A 23,403-nucleotide genomic window follows, 5' to 3' on the forward strand; every position below is an offset into this window, starting at 1 on the left:
TTTGTGGGTTTTTTTTCATGCTTTTTGCTGTCGCTCGTTGCAGTTCTTTCTCCTGCACTTTCAATCTGTTTTTCCGTCTCAGGCTTACTCTCATCCTGTCCTGCCCCATGGACTTGAAGAATTTCCCCATGGACATTCAGACGTGCACCATGCAGCTTGAGAGCTGTGAGTCGTCTTCTCGTCTTCCTCTCACCCTTTTGGCTGTCTTGCCTCTGTTTTTCCCTCCTTGCCTCATATACACTGTGAAGTGTCCAATTAGGAGAGATTGGGGATACACTGTATCTCCACTGAAGAGTAAATATATATTATTATATATTAATATAGTATATAATAATATATTATATTTGTATATATATTATTGATGTTATATTCATCAATCTATTTATGGAGGCCTCGTTGACCTTTTCCTAATTGCATCTCCTGCGTCTTGGCTATTTCTTATTAAGTTTTGTGATGCAAGAGAAAGCATCTCCTTCACATTAAGTCTATTAAACCACTTTAAAAGGATAGTTCACTGATCAAGTCAATTGGAGAAAAAAAATGGGCTTCCCATGCCGTCGGAACCGATCGATTTTGCCCGATTTTGTAGAAATAATAACACTTTAATTTTTTTGCGGCCATTATGAAAGCTGATCTCTCTCTTGGTGCCTGGCAGTGACCAGGCCCTTTGTCACGGGGACAAAGGTGGTGTTCGTTGCCACTAACCCCACACCCCACAACCCCCCCTCCCCCCTCTCCCACACACACACACGCACACACACACACACACACACACACACACGCACAAAACCAATTCAAGCCTGGCACTCCTATATCTACCAGTGGGTGCTTATCTAATGGCACACAAACAAAAGGTATTGTTTTGCTCCAAGCCAGCTGTGCCCTCTTTGCACTGGAGACAATATCCTTTATTTCTAATGCATCCTAAAAAAAATCCAGTATATTTTGTGCATACGTGCAGCAGCCAACATAAATTATCAAATAGGTAGATGCTTTATCCCTCAATGGTAATCATAGGACTATCAATGTGCTTTTAAAGCAAATGCACGCAACAATTTTAGCTTTGCTTGTATTGTGTTAGCTTCAGAAATTTTGAACTCATTTCATTTCAAGGCAGTCACATTATGTGAATGGAACTCAATGACAGAAAATTGAAAAGAAAGAACAACATTGATCAAGAAAATTAGAGCACTGAACACAAACAAAAACAGGAAAAAGTCTATGAAAAGTAACTTCTATATTTACGTTTGTATTCGCACATACATTGGACTCCTGCCATTGGCATTGGACAGGGACTGGGCCAGCCCACAACTCGTGAAAATCTGCACATAGTTGACATTGACATGATAAAAATGAGAATGAAATGAAAAAAATATACTGTGTGTATGTATGTACGTTCACATAAAGCAGTTTCATTGGAATTTGTATGCTTGTACACATGCAATGTATGGGGAAGAATTGTTCTAAATCATAAAATGAAGATTGGCACATTCTGAGGGTCCACAAAGCATTCAAATAATACAAATACATTAGAGTTAGCACTTGTTGCTGTTATATGTGAATGAAACCACAATGGGCAAAATGAATGGTGACGAAACCCAAAAGGGTCGTATCACCTTGACTCGTGCCGGACATCGAGAGGATGTTGGCGGTTTTACTGCTACTACTGTCACCATAGCAACATGAAAGAGAGTGGCGAGGAAAAGAAAAATCAAAACAATAACAGACTTTACCTTTGGGAGTGTGAGGGGGTTGCCAAATCCAAGGCCACTGTTTTTCTTGTTTTGTTTTTTTGTCTCTTTCATGTTGGAGGGTGAAAAACACACAGACGCACACACACACACACACACACACACACACACACACATACACACACACACACACACACACACACACATGCGATATACAGTAATGTATATAAATACTGCTTCCCTGGAGCCATGAGTGCTCACAAATCTGCTCTTTGTAGTAACGCAGGCACATGGTAAGGTTTAATAGCTAAGGGTCATTTTAACAACGGGAGCTGCTTTGACAAACACTCGTTACTTCATCTTCTGTATTCCCATCACTTTCAGGGAGCGCTTTTATTGCACCTTGATCGCTATGACAATTACATATCAATTCCTCTCAGCTGCAAAGACAGAGAGAGGGGGGGGGGGCAGAGAGAATGAAAGAAAGAAAGAAAGAAAGTAAGAAAGAAAGAAAGAAAGAAAGAAAGAAAGAAAGAAAGAAAGAAAGAAAGAAAGAAAGAAAGAAAGAAAGAAAGAGGGGAAAAATCACTAATTATCTCAGGAGGAAAGCATTGCCATGCTCCAGGTGAATGGCAGAGAATTCCCCTCATGAGCAAGAGGAAGTGGATTTTAGTGGAGTTGTGTTTCCAGCCAGTTGCCACTGGCGAGGCTAGAACAACTTGAATAATTAATGTGAGGCCTTATGGGTCCGTGAAGACATCAGTATTATTCAAATCTGTTTGGAATTCTGCATTGTTGTTGCATGTGGCATGCATTTTTAATACATCTACTGTATAAACAGGCAGCAGAGAAAAAACGTACAGAGCACATACAAAACATTGTGTTTGAGCACTATAAATGGACTTGTACTTAGCGAGACATTTCAAAAGCTTGCAAGAAATGTGTTTTTCATCAATTACATAGCACATATTCCGCAAAATTGCTTCAAGCATGTTTTCACTGCCACACAAGACGATATGCTTGTCGTGTGCCTTCTCACTGTTCCAAAACCTTTGCGGACAACACAGTTGTTGCTGTTCCAAGTGACCTTTACCGTGGCAGGCGCCTTGGCAGAGGTCAGGTCATCAGAAGGCCAGCGCTCCCGTCTTCACTTCCATTACTCCCTGCGTCTAATGAGTCGAAATGGCGCTCGTACATAGTTTGATATCACATCTCAATCAGGGAAGCGAACAGGAAGAAATTACGAGAGATTGAAATTGTGTCCTTGTGGGGTAACAGCATTGCACGTCATCCATTTAATGAGAAATACACCAGGCTACAATTCAATTTATTAGGAGTGCGTGTGTCACAGTAAATGTCGTCACCTACAAAGCAGACGTGGCATCTGTTAAGCTGAACTTTTGGGTGGAAAGAAAAACATTGCTACATATTTCAACAATGACTAGAGCAGAATAAGATAATTGTGAGAGAAATAATTGGGTCCATGAAATAGACACCTCCCGTTCCCATCACTTGGTAGGACAAGTTGTTAAATTAGGTTATTGACGCTGTCTTTCACAAAGAGGATTCGAGTGAACTCCTCGACTCATTTCAACGCTGTTGCCTACCAAAACAGCAGCATCGACAGAGACATAGCAATCTCTCAGATGGATTTGTGTGTGGTAACAGCATCGCACGTGTGTGGAGACTTGCCTCATTTTGTAAAGTTGCTCCCTACACAGCATTAAATGTGATATTACGTTATGAGCAGACTTGAGGTTTAAATGACACTGGTCAACAAATGTTACTTTTTTTTTTCCATCTGAGATGCAAGGTAACTTTTTTGCACTGGTTCTGGATCTGCCCTCAAATTTTATCGAGCGCACCAGGTTTTGATAGTAATAAAATAAAATCATATTGTACCCCGCAACCCTAGTGAGGATTAAGTGGTTCGGAAAATGGATGAATGAATGAATGAATCATATTATACAATGGATCTATTCATTCATGAATTCATTTTCCGATCTGCTAATTCTCACAAGGATCACGGGGGGTGCTGGAGCCTATCCCAGCCATCCTCCGGCAGTAGGCGGGGTACACCCTGAACCGGTTGTCAGCCAATCGCAAGGCATATAGAGACGAACAACCATCCGCGCTCACACGCACACCTCGGGACAATTTGAAGTGCCTGCAATGCATGCTTTTGGAATGTGGAAGGAAACCAGAGTACCCGGAGAAAATCCAAGCAGGCACGGGAAGAACATGCAAACTCCACACAGGGAGGCTGGATATGGAATTGAACCTCTGCACTGCAAGGTCGACGCGTTAACCACTGGACCACCGGGCCCCTCCACAATGTATCTAATATAGTAATACTGTATTTGAGAATTAAGGGTTACATTCAGCAGCAGGTGGAATTTTATTTCTTTTTTTCCTGAAACGTCAGTTATAAATGACCACACATGGTAAAATCTGTCAAACTTAAAAAACATAAAAATGAAAATAGCACGAAATCCTTGTTGTTTAGGATCACATGAAGTGACATCAGTTTCAAATTTCCGGTTGACCCGTGTAAAATAAGACAAGAAACCCTGTATTGTCTCACAATAGAGAAATTCGCTATTTACAGCAGCAAAGTTTGGAGGGGATAAAGTAGAAAAAGTAGAAAACAAGTATTTGCATGCACAAAATATGTTTTCAACAAAAATGAACTGTACACAGTACAGAATGCAATATAAGAAATACGAAAGATAAGATATAAGCATACATGCAATTGTGTATATGCGGCATAGGGTACGTAATTAGTGCCCAACGTGATTGCTACACAATGTTGAATGCCTTATGTTCCGGAAGCTATGCAACACATTTTTCTGTCAACACATTTTTCACAACTTAGTTTTTTTGAAAGTCCATTTTCACAATGTTAACGGGTATTATACCAGTATCCTTCTTTCATACTATTCCAAAAATGCTTCAGCCTCCACCAGATAGTCGCTTCAATCCATTTACAGTTGACTAAACAAATAAGTTAGCAAGGGCTGTGCATCATATACAGTGCTGAGTGAGTGACATTGAGAAAAAAGTAAAAAAGTAAAGAAAAAGGTGCAAAGGTTTCCTCCCACATTCCAAAATCATGCATGGCAGGCTGATTAAACAGTCAAAATTGTCTCTCGTGTGAGTGTGAGCGCGGATGGTTGTTCATCTCTGTGTGCCCTGCGATTGGCTGGCAACCGGTTCAGGGTGTCCCCCGCCTACTGCCCAAAGACAGCTGGGATAGGCTACAGCACGCAACCCTTGTGAGGATAAAGCGGATCAGAAAATGGATGGGTGGATGATTAGTTTCAGTTGCTCACATCTTTGAAACCAAAAAACTACATTTCGGTTTTGAGTGACACTGTCAGACAGGTATTAATCCAACACTATTCATTTATGTATTTTTTTACGGTCAGAATTTGCCATGTCATACAACTGCACTGTGTCAAACAACCTGAAGGAAACACGTAAGAGGATCACGTTGTCTCCCCACTCATTTAATTCCTTCTTTCCCACAGTCGGCTACACCATGAACGACCTGATCTTCGAGTGGCTTTCTGAGAATCCCGTCCAAGTAGCCGATGACCTCACCCTGCCCCAGTTTGTGCTTAAAGACGAGATGGATTTGGGCTACTGCACTAAGTATTACAACACAGGTAACACACCAAACAGGCCTTTGATCGATTCAACTGTCACAATGAGTAATGGGATACCCGTGTGGTGTAAACTGCAGGTAAATTCACCTGCATTGAGGTGAAGTTCCACCTGGAGCGTCAGATGGGCTACTACTTGATCCAAATGTACATTCCTTCTCTCCTCATCGTCATCCTCTCGTGGGTGTCTTTCTGGATCAACATGGACGCCGCCCCCGCCAGGGTGGGCCTGGGCATCACCACTGTGCTCACCATGACCACGCAGAGCTCCGGCTCACGGGCCTCCCTGCCAAAGGTGAGGCATATCTACGCGGAGTTAACAGTGGGAAATTATTTGATTTTTTTTTTAAACTAGCATGACGAAATATTATCAGTGTCTACACTTGTCTGTTTAGTTTTCACAATATTTTTTTATGTCATCACAAAAGCTTTTGTTAGGAGAAATGTGTTTAAAGTAATGCCTTACTCACTCACCCTTTGACGACATAAACTGCGAGGCAAAAGGAAGTACTGTGTTAGCGGCCCTTTATAAGTTTTGTTATTTAAAAAACTAACCACAATTTCAGACTGATAAATACTTACTTTGTTTTGCTTGGTCCTTCAATCATATTTCTCAAAACTCCAAAGTGTATTGTCTATAATATTATTGTGCGAATGACACACAGATTTTCTGCTTATAGAAGCAGCGTGTGGAAAAAAGCAAACACATTTAAAGAGAATTAAAAAAATACCCATAATACCAGCATTTAAGACAAAACAGTTTTACGCACACTTTTGTACAGATCCAATTTCTAGCGCAAGACGAATCACCTGAGCCCCACTGTGTCAAAAACCTAAGAGTGTAATCAAGTACTTTTTATGCCACTTGTCAGATGCTAATACTGTTATACAATGCTAATCTTCGTTTCAGACAAATATCAATTCAGCTCTTTTTACCAGTTTGGCTTTGATATGATGATAGTTCAGACAGTGAGTGAGTCTGTGTTATTCAGCTGCTGGACACCGGCCATAGCATGAAAGTGGCCCTGGATCTCTGCCAAGTCAAGCTTCCAAGTCATGATTGGAAAAAGTATGTGATGCGGGAATGTTTATTAAATTCAGAATAGCATACTGTCTCTGTCTCTCTCTCTCTCTCTCTCTCTCGCTCTCCGTCTCTCACACACACACACACACACACACACACACACACACACACACACACACACACACACACGTGCAGAAATAGGGAGATACTAAAATACGTACTGTTTTTTTTTCAAGTATAATTATGTCAATTCAGATATCAATATCAATTTATCTACCCATCCTATCTAAAAACCAGTCACGTGGTCATCACAAAGTTAAACCCTTGCTAACTTGTGTTTCTGATATCGCAGCGAGTGGAATATTGTACAACCAAAACTGATTTCAAAGCAGGAATTTTAGGTCAGACCTCACACTGACCTTTGATGTCCTCACATCTTCAATACCGCATGTCTGTATTCTCCTGCGGTGACACTCCGATGATGGAGCCGTCATCAACATCCTCACTCGCTTTCAGAGGAAAAAAAAATCTTGTGGAATTAATTCCACATATTTTGCACAAGTGGGGAATCGGAATGATTTATATTTAGACAGTTGCCGTCTCGCACCCACTTTCCTGTGACTGTCTTTGTAGACTGTTCTCACCTTTCATCTTCCAAAGAATGATCCATTATTTTGTGGCATAGCTGATATACCCCAGCATAGAAAAGCCCAACCCGGACGCTCAATATCAGGAGTTCACATTTGATTAAGTGAGGATCAGGAGAAGGATTGATTGGCCTAGTCCTCCGAATTCTTTCAAAGATGTCAAAATGGGGGCACTCTGGAGTCGGTGGTTGGTTATTATGTGATGAAATTGTGTCGTGGCGTGAATGTAAGACAAAGCTTGAGACGAAAATATGCAAGGTAAAAAGTCCCAGGTCAGGTGAGGACAACATTAACAGATGATGAGGTCATTTTACCCTCTGCGTGACAGCAAAGTCAGGCTGTTTTGTTGTCATCCGGAAAAGCAAACACATGTTCTGCTCCATTGGCCAGAGGATCGATGCGTTTTCGGGTATGAGACTGCAGCATGTAACCATGGCAACTGAATATCCAGCTCATGGGCTACACCGACTACGCAAACAACTCAGGACGAACACACATAATGAGTTGTGACCACGTAATGGATTGCGTGGTTGTGTTGGGTCACATGCTAGCTATTCTAGTCCCACTGACATAATGACAGGCAAAACTAGGCACTGTTAAAACCAAAGACTAGAATAACAAAATATGGTAGGTAGGGAGGAAGTAATTGCGCTTCTTTGTTTATTACTACTTATTTAAACCGACTTATTTTTTTAGATGGCCCTATCATACCAAATAGCCTGGATGGAAATCATTTGCTTTTTAATGGTTATCATTGGGTAGGACTGGGCAATTAATAGAAATGTAATTGTGATTTTGATGTTGGTTTCTCAAGAAGATACATGATCAAACATAATCCAGGAAATGCACTGTACACCGCGGTGTCCGTTACAAAGTGGTAAGGTTGTGAAAGCTCGCGGAAGGCATTGTGCAGCAAAGCGTGTGACAAATGTTATTCTGCCTTCCCTGACCATGCTTTAAGTTGTTTCATGACGCCGCAGTTGGAGTTTACTGTAAAACAAAAAAAGAGCTACACGCATGTGTCAGGTCAGTCCAAACTGACACTCAAGAATAACCAAAAGGAGGAGACAGGAGACTCGATTCTGGTACCAGGAGGGAACGAGGAGAAGCGTTCGGTTTCAGTTCTCCACACGTAACCCTAACGATCTCCCCCTTCACCTCCTCATTTATTGGGAAAAGCTACTACATAGGTGTGTCCAACCTAAAGGGTGGGGGCTGTTGAACACACACTGAACTTGTTTGACTATGTGTGTGTATGTGAGTGCAATTTACGTACATATGTGCAAATAGACATAAACATCCCGTTGCAGCTGGTGTTGATGTCTCCATTCACGGTTCAGCCTTGCTCGCTGTTTAGTCTTAACAGTTATCTCTTCCCAGCCACGTCCTCGACTTCTCACACAGTACAGCAAGCAAAAGTGAGCACATAATGAAGAATATATAATGATTATAGATGTGAGTAAATAATAAAGGATATATCTTTATTGAGAGCATAAGCGTTCTTCATTGCAGGCAAAGCCAACTAATGATTGCAAGCATAAGCGTTCTTCTTTGCAAGCAAAATTAAACTATACTGACAGGCAGAAGCATTCTTCATTGCGAGCATAAAATGACGACACGAGAATCAACCGAATAATACGTGAATGTATGATTACTAAACAATAATAAATCCAACAGCATGGTTTATTTGAATACAAGATATACTTTGTTTTTGAAGCATTGCTAGTGCTAATGCTAAAGTTAACGTGAAATTCCATTGGCAGGATAATAGACGATGAGCACTGAGCAATAACAACCGAGAGCACAAGTCAGGCCACTGTACCACTACATCATCAGTGACTAATTTCATTATCAATTAAAAGATTGATTATTGTATAATTGCAATTATTATTTTCTCCATAATCGTCCAGACCAGTCATTACGGAAGTACAGTGGACTTGCGGTTACCATGTCTCTCATGAATTGGGAAGCTTAACCAAGACAAAGGTGGTGCTTTGCCACCATACTGCGACATATTGATGGTTCGGAACTTTGTAGAAGTGAGTTCATGAGTTTTGTTTAAAGAAAGGAGTGCTTAAAAGGCAAAGATAAACTTTTTAGGGAGGGCCTTTATTTTGTCATGGATTTTTGAATAGTGGGGTTCAAAGCTGCCAATCACTACCAATTGATGGGGAAAAAAAAGCAAGTTTGGGTCTTAAAGACTGCATTTTGAAATTATGAACGCTTCATGGACACAAAATGATCACATCGCAAAATCTATACTAATTGTAACCTGATTCACAGTACATCAAGTATTACTCGTGTCCCAGTATCGTGGCAGATGGTTGAGAAAAACATTGTCTCCACGCCATTGGCTGCAATCGGCGTTCGTGACCACAAACACAATAGCGACATCTGTTTTATTACACTTGCACTAACTACGTCCATTCCATTTAATCGCTGCCCACACACTTTTATTTCAACATTATGTTTTTTCATTTAATTGTAAAGCAAAAAGCATGGGCAAGTTTGTCCTTAATGATGACAGGTTATGACAATTGATTTACGAATAGATTTAGACTATTTGGCTTCAAACAAGTAGTGTTTTCCTGGATGGGTTGGGGAGGGAGGGGGGACACCACGAATAAAAAAATGCAGTATTAAAAAGGTGAGTTAAGGAGTTTATAGACTCCCTGGAATATTATACAAGCATGGAGGTGATTGAGAGGCTCTTATTTTTACCCGTGAAACATGTCCCTGACGTCAAACAGCTATCACACACTTTGTACAGTAAGTACATCTCATAAGACTTTTGTCCATTCCATTTTCTTTGGCACTTATTGCGATGTGGGTTGTAAATGAGCTGGAATCGATCCCGGCTGCCTCTGAGCAAGACGTGGGGTACACCCTGGACTGGTCAACGGCCAATTGCCGGGCACATACTGTTGAACTAGGGGTGAAAAATGACTCTTCAAGTCATTCAGGTCCCACAATTCAAAAAATGCTTGAGGAATCTCAGGTATCCGTTTATTTGGTGTTCACCATCAGGAAGACAGAGCAAGCTAAGGGGACTTTCTGACTTAATCCATGGCCTCATGCCACCACGATCAATTTGCACTTATACAAACCAGAAATACTCTTCAAGAATGTACAACATATGAGGCAGTTCATAATCAATATTCATCTAATAAGATGACAAATAAATGACCAACCAATCAGAGGATGGAAAAATGTTCATGTTATTGGTCCCGGGACCAATGAGATTTGAAATCTCATTGGTCCCGTTCCTGCCATACTTGAAATTGCATGAGCCTGCATTCTAATTCTAATGGCTATTGGAAGATTAGATTGTCATGAACATGAAATGTGATTGGACAAAAACTCTAATATACATGTACTGGAAGTGGAGACGCTGCAGCCAAACTCCACACAGGAAGCCCAGAGCCGGGCTTCCACCCACAGACCTTAGAACTACCCTTGAATCCCACCGACTCATTACAATTCTCAGCCAAGCGAGAAAAGTGTGTCGAGGCGGGGGGATTGCTTCCTGCAATCTGATCGATTGCCTATTGATAAAGCCTGCATGAAATTGTGCATCCGTGTGCGTGTGTTTGTGTTTGCAGGTGTCCTACGTGAAGGCCATTGACATCTGGATGGCGGTGTGTCTTCTGTTTGTGTTTGCTGCCCTGCTGGAGTACGCAGCGGTCAACTTTGTCTCGAGGCAGCACAAGGAGTTCATCAGGCTGAGGAAAAAGCAGCGGCAGCAAAGAATTGTGAGTGTAAATCAAACAGGTCCTTTCAGTTTGGCAAGAACAACAAATACAAACTGCAGACTCCATAACTCTGACGTATGCCTCCCGTTATGAAGAACCACAGTATAAATTTCCAGAAAGTGACACCATCGATACGCTACGACTGGCTGCTGTGTGTCATGAAAAAGATCTGCTCTGTGCCTTGTTGCCATGGTGACTGGTGACTCTTGAACCAACCTTGCCATTCTGTGGCGTTTCACATTCCATTTGCCACGGCGCAACAGCTAACCAGGTCAAACCTACAGCGACTCAAACCCGCAAAATTCATTTCACCAAATGCACCATAGAACCAGAAATGGAACTTATTGCAATACCGTATACGAAAGAGGTACATGGATCACTTTCAGGCCTACTCTGTAAAACATGGAAAACGCGACTGGAATAGCATGGGAATGTGCGCAACCGTCCAACAGACTTTGCATGCGAAATGGTCTATTTTCACAACAGTGACAAAGATACTGTAAGTACTTTGCGATGGAGTACACACAGGTATTCCTCAATTTATTTCAGTGTCAGACCCTGAAATGTCGACAGAAATTACCTGCCCGCTGTAAATTTGAGACAGATATTTTCTGTCAACGCTTCAATGTCATTCAAATGACTCTTATTACAGTTGCATTTGACCTGCTACTATTCGTGGAACCTGATTTTCAACTTTTTAGAAACTAAATTGGAGAATCCCTGGTGGGACCCGTTGTGATGGCCCATGAACATATATTTTAAGTTGTTTGTCCGTTTTTAAGTTGTCCGTTTTTGGGGGCCTCAGTATTGCATCCTGCTATTTGCAGATGATGTGGTGCTGTTGGCTCCTTCAAACGGAGCTCTCCAACTCTCACTGGAGCGTTTCGCAGCCGAGTGTGAAGCAGTTGAGATGAAAATCAGCACCTCCAAATCTGAAACCATGGTCCTCAGTCGGAAAAGGGTGGAGTGCCCCCTCCGGGTCGGGGAGGAGATCTTGCCCCAAGTGGAGGAGTTCAAGTATCTTGGGGTCTTGTTCACGAGTGGGGGCAGGAGGGAGCGGGAGATCGACAGGCGGATCGGTGCAGCATCTGCTGTGATGCGGACGTTGTATCGGTCTGTCGTGGTGAAGAAGGAGCTGAGCCAAAGGGCGAAGCTCTCAATTTACCGGTCGATCTACGTCCCAACCCTCATCTATGGTCACGAGCTATGGGTCGTGACCGAAAGAACTTGGGCATCTGATTCGGATGCCTCCTGAGCGCCTCCCCGGGTGAGGTGTTCCGGTCATGTCCCACCGGGAGGAGACCCCGAGGAAGACCCAGGACACACTGGAGAGACTATGTCACCCAGCTGGCCTGGGAACGACTCGGGATCCCCCGGGGAGAGCTGGAAGAAGTAGCTTGGGTGAGGGAAGTCTGGGCTTCCCTGCTAAAGCTGTTGCCCCCGCGACCCGGCCCCGGATAAGCGGTAGATGATGGATGGATGGATGGATGGCTTCAATGTCATTTAAATGACTCTTATTACAGTTGCATTTGACCTGCTACTATTTGTGGAACATGATTTTCAACTTTTTAGAAACTAAATTAGAGAATTCCTGGTGGGACCCGTTGTGATGGCCCATGAACATATATTTTAAGTTGTTAGTGTCTAATCAATACAAAATGTTGAAAATGAAAAAGTCCTGGTGTTGAGTTGGGCAGGAAAAAAAAGACGGTCAACAAGACAAAATAATAAAAACCTTTCAGCCTTCACTCAAAACCTCATATATTTTCTAACTGCGTGTTTTGATCACATTTTATTGACTTTGCTCGCAAACATAATCAAAACCCCAGCAGCTGTTATGAACCCTGAAGAGGTGCACGTGAGCCATATGAAATCAACATATTTATTTTCTCTCCCCATTGAGCGTGCCCTGCATGAAAGCAACAGAGGTACACAGTGATGAAAGGTACATGTGAAAGAGTCCCAACCGTCCCTCTCTAGGTTACACAGTTTCTACCTGCAATAATAATCTGATCGGAATGGTCCTTCCATGCTTTTCTTGCATGTCCTCTTCAGCACTTTTTTTAGCCCTGTGATAAAATGTCCCCGCTGAAGGTGAGGCATTATTACTGTCATGCAAGTGCATGCTTGTTTACCATATTTCCTCATGTGGTGGAAGGGGACATTTATACACTCAGCTGTGTATTCACATTACATAAAATCATCTTTTAAGAAGCAGAGTGCACATTGGCTAAGCAGTTAACCATTGATTGCCGGAGGCGTTTATTTGTCCTAAGTAGATGTTGAGTAATTTCAGGAAATACTGTAATTATCAAGAAGTTGAGGCATTGAAGTGTCCACGCAGGAATTTGCGATTCCGCAGTCGTGTTATTTGCCGCGGTATTGAATCGAAATGCGGGCGAGGCGCAGAATGACATTTACATGTCGTGCTCATCCTGGTAGCTCAGTCAGGCTACATTCACACTACAGGCGTGATGCCTAATTCAGATTTTATTGTTGAATCCACTGTTTTTAGTGTACTCGTTCACAGTTACAAAACAACTGCGTCCTCTCGTTAACTGAACGCGTCCGTCAAATAACACGCATGCGCACAAACAAGGATGTCGGGTGGCATGCGCAAAAGACGACGACACAAAGCAGTGTTTACGGAAGTAAATGAGAAACAACGTGTAAGGGGTATTTTTTCTTAAATAATCTCATATAAAAAGACAACACGTGAGGGAGGTGGTGGAACTGTTATGGGTAAATGAGGCGACACTTTTCTTTCTCTTCATTTCATGGAGACGTCGAGTAAAGATGACGTCACGTTACGCAGACGTCTGCAAAATTTGACGTCACGTCATTGCCCGTAATAAACGAACCGTCTGTGGTTGAATTACATTCATTATTACTGTATGCAACATGTTTACAATATCCGGGTCAAGTGGATAGTTTACACTTTAAATCTTAGCTTTAATATCACTTGTTCTGTTCTGCATCAAACCCAAAGTTTTGTGAAATGTTTTGCACATTATAAGTAATGAAAATAAAATAAAAAATTAGGAATAATTAAACATACGTATTTAGAGGGGGCGGCCTGGTAGTCCGGTGGTTAGCACGTCGGCTTCACAGTGCTGAGGTACCGGGTTCGATTCCAGCTCCGGCCTCCCTGTGTGGAGTTTGCATGTTCTCCCCGGGCCTGCGTGGGTTTTCTCCGGGTGCTCCGGTTTCCTCCCACATTCCAAAAAAAACATGCATGGCAGGCTTATTGGACGCTCTAAATTGTCCCGAGGTGTGAGTATGAGGGTAGATGGTTGTTCGTCTCTGTGTGCCCTACGATTGGCTGGCAACCGATTCAGGGTGTCCCCCGCCTACTGCCCGGAGACGGCTGGGATAGGCTCCAGCACCCCCCGCGCCTCTAGTGAGGATCAAGCGGTTCGGAAAATGGATGGATGGATGGATGGACGTCTTTAGAGGGACAAAGACAATATTTTACCACCATTATCTTCTACATTGTTTTGATTTTACAGATAATTTCCTCCGAACTCGTCATTTTAGGTCATTTTTTTAATGCCCGCGGAAAATCAACTTTCAAGCCGCGGAATCAAGATTTGTTCTCTGAAGACTCAGTATTGTTCTCCGTGGAATCAACTATTTTTCTATGCGGATTCCTGGGACAACTAACTTTATATGCTCTTCCATTAATATCCCGTATAAGTCTTTCAGAAAATAACCCTTTACACTAAATCCAGTCTGTGTATTCAGATTGTTTACATTTGATGAGAATCTTTGCATCTTCATTCATTCCCCGGCTGGTCTGCAATATTTTTTTGGAGGTTTTTTTTTGAATGCCTAGAGCCAGAGCAAATTAGCTCACCGAACTTCTTCCCAAATCAGAATATTGTATTTTTTTTAACTGGCAAATGAAAAAGGAGCAGTGAGAATAATAATTGCAACTATGTGTCTTGGAGGAACTCGCCTGTCTGAACGGGAGTGTCGAGTCGTTGCGGAACGTGAACGTCATTCCCGCTAGCGATACCACCTGCAGGAATGTGACTGAGCACTGGAGCGCCTGTATCAGGGTAAAGCGTGAACCCTGTGTGAACCCTCAACTTTGAACCCTCTCTAACTGATCGTGATGAAAGTTTAATTTCCCCTAACAAGCACTTTGTGTCAAAGCCCTCAAGAGTGTTGTAATCCTCCCTTTCTGACCTTGTTTTTGTTTCTTCGCCTTATAAATGTGTGCTCTGTTCCACCATATCCCATTGTATTGCCTGGTTTTAGGGAGCGCCCTCTACTAAGTGCACATTTCTAACCCATGTTCTCTTTTGACACAATCACACATATCACTTTTTAATAAAAGAAGCAACCTAGTTTTTACGTTACACCCTGTAACCCAGGATTTGTGAGATTTGTTGGAGATTTATTTTGACCCATGGAATTATATTAACATGGATATTGTTACGGTGCTAACAGTTAGAACATCTTGTGCCTCCTAGACATGCACTACAGGCCTCACGATTCGCAAAAGAGGAGCCATGAAAAGCTGTGATGTCATTTTAACGTGTTCTCTCCGGCGGTGACAACTTTGTACTTTCATTTGCCATTTTTGACATCTTTTTCATTCTCAAGCAGTTTTTCACCCCAATATTTATCTAGCTACTTTTCAACTTTATTTGGTAACTCAGACGTGAAAACTAATTTTCATGACTAATTTTCATGACAACAGCTTCTTTGGAAGCAAAAAAAAATTTTTTTTTAAACAAGGGCCTGTCCACCTCGCTTCAAAAGTGCAATGAGTCCCGTTCCTGCCATACTTGAGTTTCAAGTGGGTTTTTTTTGTTTTTTTTTACAAAACCTTTAAAAACATTTGATTTCGAGTACAATTGTAACCCTTTAACAATGATAATACTAGGGATGTTTAAAAGAGAGTTTTTCGAGTTTTCTGATTCCAATTACCCATGAGTGAAATCGGCCGATACTGATGACATGGATTAGGTGCACACTTTTTCAATTTCAGAGCTGCTCAATAACGTTTAAATAATAATCGATGGATCTGTCATTTTTTTTTCGATTAATTGATTAATCAGATAATTTTAAAAAAAGAACAGTCTATCCAAATCCCCATAATTTTATTGTATCTAAACGGGACATTATTACTAATTGACAGTGCAGAAAATGTATAAAGATAGATTATGATTCAGTTTTGGTTTCGTCTGTCACATATGCAGAGTTAACGCTTGGCTGGTCTCCACTTGGCTGCTGGCCGCAAAGTAGGAATCGCGGGTGCTGTGTTTTTTCAATCAGCAATTAAAGGCACTGATCAACCTGCCGATCACATCCTTTCGCACGGATATCGGCCAATCATGATTAATGGCTGCTCATGACATCACCACTTGATAATATTGCACACAATACTAATATTACTCATGCATTCACCTACTCTGCATGAAAATTAAACTCAAGTCAAGCGAATAGTCTCTAATATTAGTTGTGAACACATTCATTTCTCTGGTCGCTCGTTTGCAATATCTACCGCATGTATAAATAGTTGAGCAACACAGTTAAAATCTGATAAATATAGATAAAGCATGAATATGCAGTATATAAAATATAAATTCAACAAACCTATTAATGTATGTCTTGTGTTGATCTCACTATTACAAATAACAGCAAGTGATAATAAATAAATAACAAAACAAACCAATGTACATATATTTATTTATTTATTTATTTTATTCTGTGTGATCTCTCTGCTCGACACCACAGGACGAGGAGATGTTGCGGGAGAGCCGCGGATTCTATTTCCGTGGTTACGGTTTGGGCCACTGCCTGCAGTCCAAAGACGGCACCGCCGTGGAGGGGCCCACCGTTTTCGGCCCATCGCCTCCCGTGACGGCGCACGACGGCGAGTTCCTCCACAAGCGCTTCGTGGACCGAGCCAAGCGCATCGACACCATCTCCAGAGCTGTCTTCCCGTTGAGCTTCCTCATCTTCAACATCTTCTACTGGGTCACCTACAAAGTGCTGCGACACGAGGACATCCATGCCAATTTGTAAAGAACATCCACCTTTCTACAGACTTTGCCGGGATTTGCCTCCAATGCGGCGAGGAGCAGGAGCGTTCCTCTTGGAATTGGGACTGAAAGCTAAACCCAAGAGCATCTCTGGGCGCTCGAGAGTGTTCAAAGCCAAAAGAAAAAAATGGAACCGACTGGTTTCAGGATGAAGTGTTTGCCTCTGGTTCGATTACGTCGGCGGATTCTTGCCGGTGATGTCACCGAGTGAGGACCGGTGAGACTTGAGTTTCGACACTTTGTGTCTCTGAATGTTTTCCAAAATTCAAATAGCAGTGGCTTTTTCTACACTTTTCGTTCAACAGGCAAGGGTGACTGAAAAGGGTCTTTCATAATGACATTATCTATAGATATATTGACAGTGTAGAAATTGTAAAATAATTTTGAAAAAGCTGTTGCCAAAACCGCACAAAGCACAAATAGATTTTCATTTTGAGTCAAAATAAAATGCTTTTTTTTTGTCTGACAGGATGATTGAATTCCTTTTGAATCAAATATATTCATTCATCCATTACATTCGCACTTATATACAGTAAATTACCACATATCTGTGTTTTGGCATTTGCAAATTCACAATTTTTTTTAAAGCTATCCTCTTTTATTTGCCCAAAATTAACTTATTCCGTTTTAAGTGTTTTCTTCCATCTTTGTACTAAGGAACTGTGTTGAAGGGAGTTGAGGAGTTGCATTTGGACTAAAGTGGTGGTTTGCTGCCATCTTAAGTCCAAGTAATGATGGTGAAGTGGATTGAGGATCTTCCTTTTGACAAAAGTTGTGTTTAGCTGCCTTCTTGGAATCTCCAGGAAATTATAAGGCCAGTTTCATGCAGATTTTTGGTATTTGTGGCAGCACTTGTTCCGTATCTCCCATGAATAGCTGGGGTCGACTGTAGTTCAATTTCCACTTGCGATCAGGTCCAATTTTCACTTAAGTGATCATTTTGTGAAGAATTTTGTCAGTTGTTTGGAATTGATTAAATATGGAGTGAACAACTTGGTTGTTCATGATTCAGTTCTAAAGAGACATGTAAAAAATGTTGACAATTCAATGTTCATTATTTCAAAAACCCACTATTTATTTCAATAAAATGCAAAACAATAAATAATATTAATAATAATTCATCTATAACTGCTTCAGACAACAAAGTGTATGCAGAAAAGTGGTGAAGATTGCACGACTGTCTGTGTCCTATGTGTTGTGTTGTGTTCTTTTTGTTATTTTGACTTCAAAATGGCGCCGCGTGAGTGGCTGCCTTTCCAGCAGCTCCTATATTTTGTTGTTCTATATCTTCCCTTCATAACTTTGCTGCTGTGAATCGGGAATTTCTCCATTGCGAGACTAATAAAGGTTTTCTTAATAAGTTCTATCACATATGGGTCATTTTTAGTCTTTCATGTAATTGTAGGTGAAGTATTTGCTAATTATATTGCATAGGATGTGCCTCCCTGACAGGAGGCTGCCATGTTTCGCCCACTTTGAGCTTAGTTTGTTGCGTTCTATTAGTTTACCACTAGATGGCATTAAATTCAACACTGTGTAGTTTTCACTAATTTTCTGTCTGGAGAAGTACATGGACGTTCACTCTCTGTTCTTACTGGTCACCAGAATGTTAACAGGAAGTGAATTTAGTGTATACACCAGCAAGTGAAACAGCACCGTAAAAAAAGAAAATCCATGCTAAGCTGAAGAACTGAAGAACTACTTGGTGTTTTTTTATCGCAATGAAGTCAATGTTATTGGACAAACCCGATTAGTTCATTTCACCATAGTTTTCTTTGAGAACCGTATCGAGAAAGTGGTATCAAAACAGCAAATCACACCACACAATCGCAGCTAACTGAAGTTTGATTAAAAGGGGGCCCAAAGGGCCGTACTGTGAACACACCCAGAGTTTCTTTCCAATTATCAGCAGATCCCGTGAGCTGCAAATGCAAGTTGAAGAGTGAAAGCTCAAACGTGAAATATTATGCGCGGGATAAATAAATCATTGTTTGATACTCATTGCAAGGCATTGCGCCGATCATTGTTGTCCAAAGGGATTTTGGACATATTTACAGGCAAAATTGCTTCAGGGTTGTCAGATGACTTTTTTGATGGGAAAATCAAAGTGCTGTTTCATCAACTGATGACTTTGAAATGGGCTTGATGTTCCCCAGCCAATGACAATGAATGCAAAAAAAGCACCCAGAGTCCTTCTGTCCTGAGCTTCCTTGTGTTTGTGTGTGCTCTTCCTTTTCAAACAAGATGAAATCACAGCCTTTTTGCTCAATTTAAACTTTTGTGTGAGGGGATGAAGAGGATGAGCTGAAGCTCTCAAATCAACATACCACATTTCCACAAATAATTACTCAAATGCCTCCTTTAAATAGATGCCTCCTCCCCTGCCGCCGATGGGGGGCAGAATCTGTAATTACCGGAGTTCAGAGATGCTATTCAACCTTAGAGATTAGTTGCTGCGCTATAGAATCCCCATCTGCAGTCGAGTAAATATTTTCAGAAATACGGAACTTGCTGAGAGGTACCCTACGGACTTGCCCCCTTAAAGGACTGTCTGATGGGCCATTGGCACCAGGCTTGCAATCAACACCTTGCAAAGGATACTATTGATCTCCTTATCTTCAATGAAGCCGAAGAGGGTTGAAATTAACTCCAAAGATAATGCCCTATTGGAAGCGGTGACTTAATCTCTGCCAACATCGAAAATGCCACCGATAAGATCAACTGACTTCATTATATTGTGCATTACAGTCTCACATCCAAAAGCGCAATTAGAAAGGAATGCCTTTGAAAGAATCCCTTTTATTACAACCACATATTGCCTTCAGAGTCACGGGATGGTCCGGGTTCAGTCATGATGACCATACGAGTGCATTGGTGACAACATAAGAAGCTTTTCTAAATCCACCATCCTACCATGACCGCTTTTGCGGGCCCCTTGATTTGCGACCCATCGCTTTTGCTGGAAATCAGCATATCCTGTCAGATCTTATATATCGCCGGATGACTGATGGATTCCAATAACGTAGGACCTTGGCATTCGCTTGCTAAATTACCCACAACCTCCTGAGACTGTGATGACTTAAATAAGTTCCATCTGATGCATTATTCCCCAAAGGAAGGGTGAACACAAATGAAAATATTAACAATGTATTGTTCCAGGCCCTGGTATTTATTATAAGCTCTGTCTGACACTTCCCTCAAGTCCAAAGTGGACAACATGCATACACATTTATTGGACTTAACTGCAGCATTTGATACAGTGGATCACAGTATTCTGCTGACTCGTTTGCAGCACTTGGTGGGCATTGGCGGGAGTGTTCTTGATTGGTTTAGGTCCTATCTAGCTGACAGGACCTTTTGTGTCAGCCTTGGCTGCTCTGAATCACGCACTGCTCCCCTGTCATGTGGTGTTCCACAGGGCTCAATTCTGGGGCCTCTGCTGTTCTCGCTGTATCTGCTCCCATTGGGTTCCATCTTAAGGAAACATGGTATTCCTTTCCACTGCTATGCAGATGACTGCCAGATCTATGTCCCACTGAGCAAGAAAGACACCTTCTCATTAAGGCCACTCCTATCCTGTCTGGAAGAAATCAAAACCTGGATGGCACAAAATTTCTTGAAGTTCAACGAAAAGAAGACAGAGGTGATATTGTTTGGCCCCAGTGGACCTTGTACATTCCATCCTGTAGACTTGGGCCCCCTATCTCCTTATCTGAAATCAACGGTCTCAAACTTGGGACTTAAACTGGACAGTGATTTCAAACTCGATCGGCAAATTGGTGCCGTTGTTAAATCCAGCTTCTTTCACCTTAGACAGCTGGCCAAAATAAAACCTTTCCTCTCACATGAACACTTTGAGACAGTAATTCATGCCTTTGTCACATCCCGGCTCGATTACTGCAACGCCCTGTACTTTGGAGTCAGCCAGTCCTCCATCAAGCGCCTTCAGCTGGTACAGAATGCCGCTGCTCGCCTCTTGACTGGTACTCGTAAGAGGGAGCATATAACTCCTACTTTGGCATCCCTTCACTGGCTCCCCATTCATTTTAGAATTATTTTTAAGATCCTCCTCTTTGTTTTCAAATCTCTGAATAATCTCGCGCCACCTTACCTCTCTGAGCTCATCCGCCCCTACACCCCTGCCCGGCGCCTCAGGTCTGTGGACCAGTCTTTGCTAGACGTACCAAGAACTAAACTGAGGCTCAGAGGGGATCGAGCCTTTTCTGTTGCTGGTCCATCTCTCTGGAATGACCTCCCACTGAACATTCGGCAAGCCTCCTCGCTGCCCATCTTTAAATCCCTCCTCAAAACTCACTTGTATTCTTTGGCGTTTGACTCAGCATGACTTAGATTTGCTATTGGTTTTACTGCTTGGTGCTTTCTACCGCCTTATTACTTATTACTTATTACTGATTCGTCTTACTGTTTATTGTATATGTTAAATCGCTCCATGTACAGCACTTTGTATGCAGCGATGGCTGTTTGAAAGTGCTCTATAAATACTGTTGACTTGACTTGACTTGACTTGACACATCAATTGGGCCTAACGTTTATGGCCTGTGGGGTCATTTGCATTGCAATTCTAAAACTAAATTCGAAAGAGGAATTGTTCTAAGAATGTTTTGTCTACAAATGCTAAATATATAATAAATAATAATACAAAAGCACCCTCGAGGGGAAAGAGTTATGCAACCCTAGCTTTAAGTCATCTAATTTGTCAGATGTCCATCTATGGGTCATTGTGTCCAAACTGTGTCCTTGTCCTGTCCCTGGTGGGTAATCAGCAAAAGCCCCCTTCCCTCAGACTCGCATCGGAACATCAATGTGGTGCCAGAGCCCAAAGCCGCCTTTAAGTCTTCCCGATCGATAGTGCTTACTCTCCTATGCACATCAGCAGATAAAATCAAGTTTTTCGGGGATCGTATCGTTGTGTGACGTTTTTAAGTGCAATGTCACATGTTTTGATCGAGCTGTTATGTATCCCTGCTCCCCTTGAATACAAAGGTGTCTCAGCTATTTTAATAATGGACCAGAACAGATGCTGTGGTGAGCATTTCATTACAAAATACATTGACCAGAGAATTCCACACATAAATGTATCACGAATGTCATTGATGTAAACAGGCTATGAAAAATGTTGCGAAAGCAGAATAAAACTACAACCTGAACCACAGCAGTTATTTTTTTAATAGTGTATAAAACAGTGTTGTTTTTATACCAAAAAAGTAAAAAGAATGTTGTGTTTTAATTAAGCAGAAAAATTACTGCGCCCCTACCTTGTCAAACAAAGGCACCATACGCCAATGAAACGGATTGATAAATTGTTCACGGCACACCGGCAAAAGTCACACATTAAGAAATGATCAACCAGTGGCCTGTCATTCATATTACGTTTAACGCCATTTTTGCAGGACTGAATAAGCATTGTTTTGACAAGCCGGTTGCCTGTACGAAAACCTAAAGGAAATATAGTAGCATCTTGACAAGGTTTTTGTCCCCGAAACGCCGTATTCTTGTCAAAACATATTGGCTACAACCCTACCCACCACCGCCGACACGAAGAAACACTGTGACCATTGTTGAAAAACAGTTCCGTGTTAAAGATTGTGGACATTCCCAACACCAAATTTACAACAAAAAAAACAGTTTTTTGAGAACATGTCAAGCCAATTTAAATGACAAAATCGGTATTAATCCTGGGGATTAACACAGGGAGTAAATCAATCATAAAAGCACATTATCCTTACAACATTCATTACAAAGTCCTTCCTTCCCCCTAAAAAAATAAAATTAAATAAAAATTACCATCAATGGACAAGAACCAGATGCACTGGAAGTTTTCAAGAGGAAATTCAAGCATCACTGAAAAACTCATCCTTGTGTAAACTGATTGAGAACGTAATCCATACGTGGATTCCTTTCTGCTAATCCTTTGCTGTGCTACAAACTGTTGGAAAGACTGCATCTACGATTTTTGTTTTTTTGTTGTTGTTTTTTTTTTTTAACTGAGGTGGCTACTATGAATGAATGTGAACGGGCACGCATTCATTACATTTTCCCTCTTAGCTTGGCAACAGAATCAATCAGGTACAGCATAAAAAATGCTCATAGGCCCCCTCTGTACGTATATATTCAATGCACTTAACTTTAAAGCCATAATTGTATCTACAAATTGAGAGTGGTTAACAAATTCAATGTTGGAGTGTGTAGCAAATTTGCAAAATCACGACAGTCATTTGGCATTAGCATGCTAGCACTAACGCAAGAGGCAGCCAGGCCGGTTCATTCTGTGTGCCTCGACACTACGCTGCCTTGACTTATGATTGCACGATCGGATGAGTTTCTCAAGTTACAAGCCACCGCTTGGTTGATTGATCTATTTTTGCTGTGTGTTGCTAACTGTAAGTTGAGGGGTTCGTTGTTTTTCAGTGGATGGCTTTTCTTTACGAATGACATAAGCTTACACTAACTAACAATGAAGAAGGCTGCAACTGAATTCACGGATAATGAATTCTTATTACTTCCTTCTTGACATGCTTGACACTGTTCTGCTGGCTCCCAAGCATCA

The 23,403-nt window shown here is 41.6% G+C and overlaps 1 protein-coding gene across 5 annotated transcripts in view; it reads left to right on the top strand.

The window, feature by feature from the left end:
* glra4a (glycine receptor, alpha 4a) overlaps window positions 1-18,204 on the top strand; it is an 81,262-nt gene extending 63,058 nt beyond the window's left edge. For 4 of the 5 annotated variants that reach the window (XM_052074949.1, XM_052074948.1, XM_052074946.1 and 1 more), the window contains 6 exons: window positions 83-165; window positions 5,222-5,359; window positions 5,437-5,651; window positions 10,630-10,779; window positions 14,730-14,840; window positions 16,528-18,204. In XM_052074949.1, the coding sequence (XP_051930909.1) occupies window positions 83-165; window positions 5,222-5,359; window positions 5,437-5,651; window positions 10,630-10,779; window positions 14,730-14,840; window positions 16,528-16,818 (988 nt within the window). In that variant the 3' untranslated portion in view covers window positions 16,819-18,204. The remainder of the gene's footprint in view (window positions 1-82; window positions 166-5,221; window positions 5,360-5,436; window positions 5,652-10,629; window positions 10,780-14,729; window positions 14,841-16,527) is intronic. The other variant, XM_052074950.1, reaches the window with a different exon arrangement.
* Window positions 18,205-23,403: the final 5,199 nt, after the last annotated feature.

The sequence above is a fragment of the Hippocampus zosterae genome, chromosome 1, assembly GCF_025434085.1.
Source record: "Hippocampus zosterae strain Florida chromosome 1, ASM2543408v3, whole genome shotgun sequence".
Taxonomy (NCBI): domain Eukaryota; kingdom Metazoa; phylum Chordata; class Actinopteri; order Syngnathiformes; family Syngnathidae; genus Hippocampus; species Hippocampus zosterae.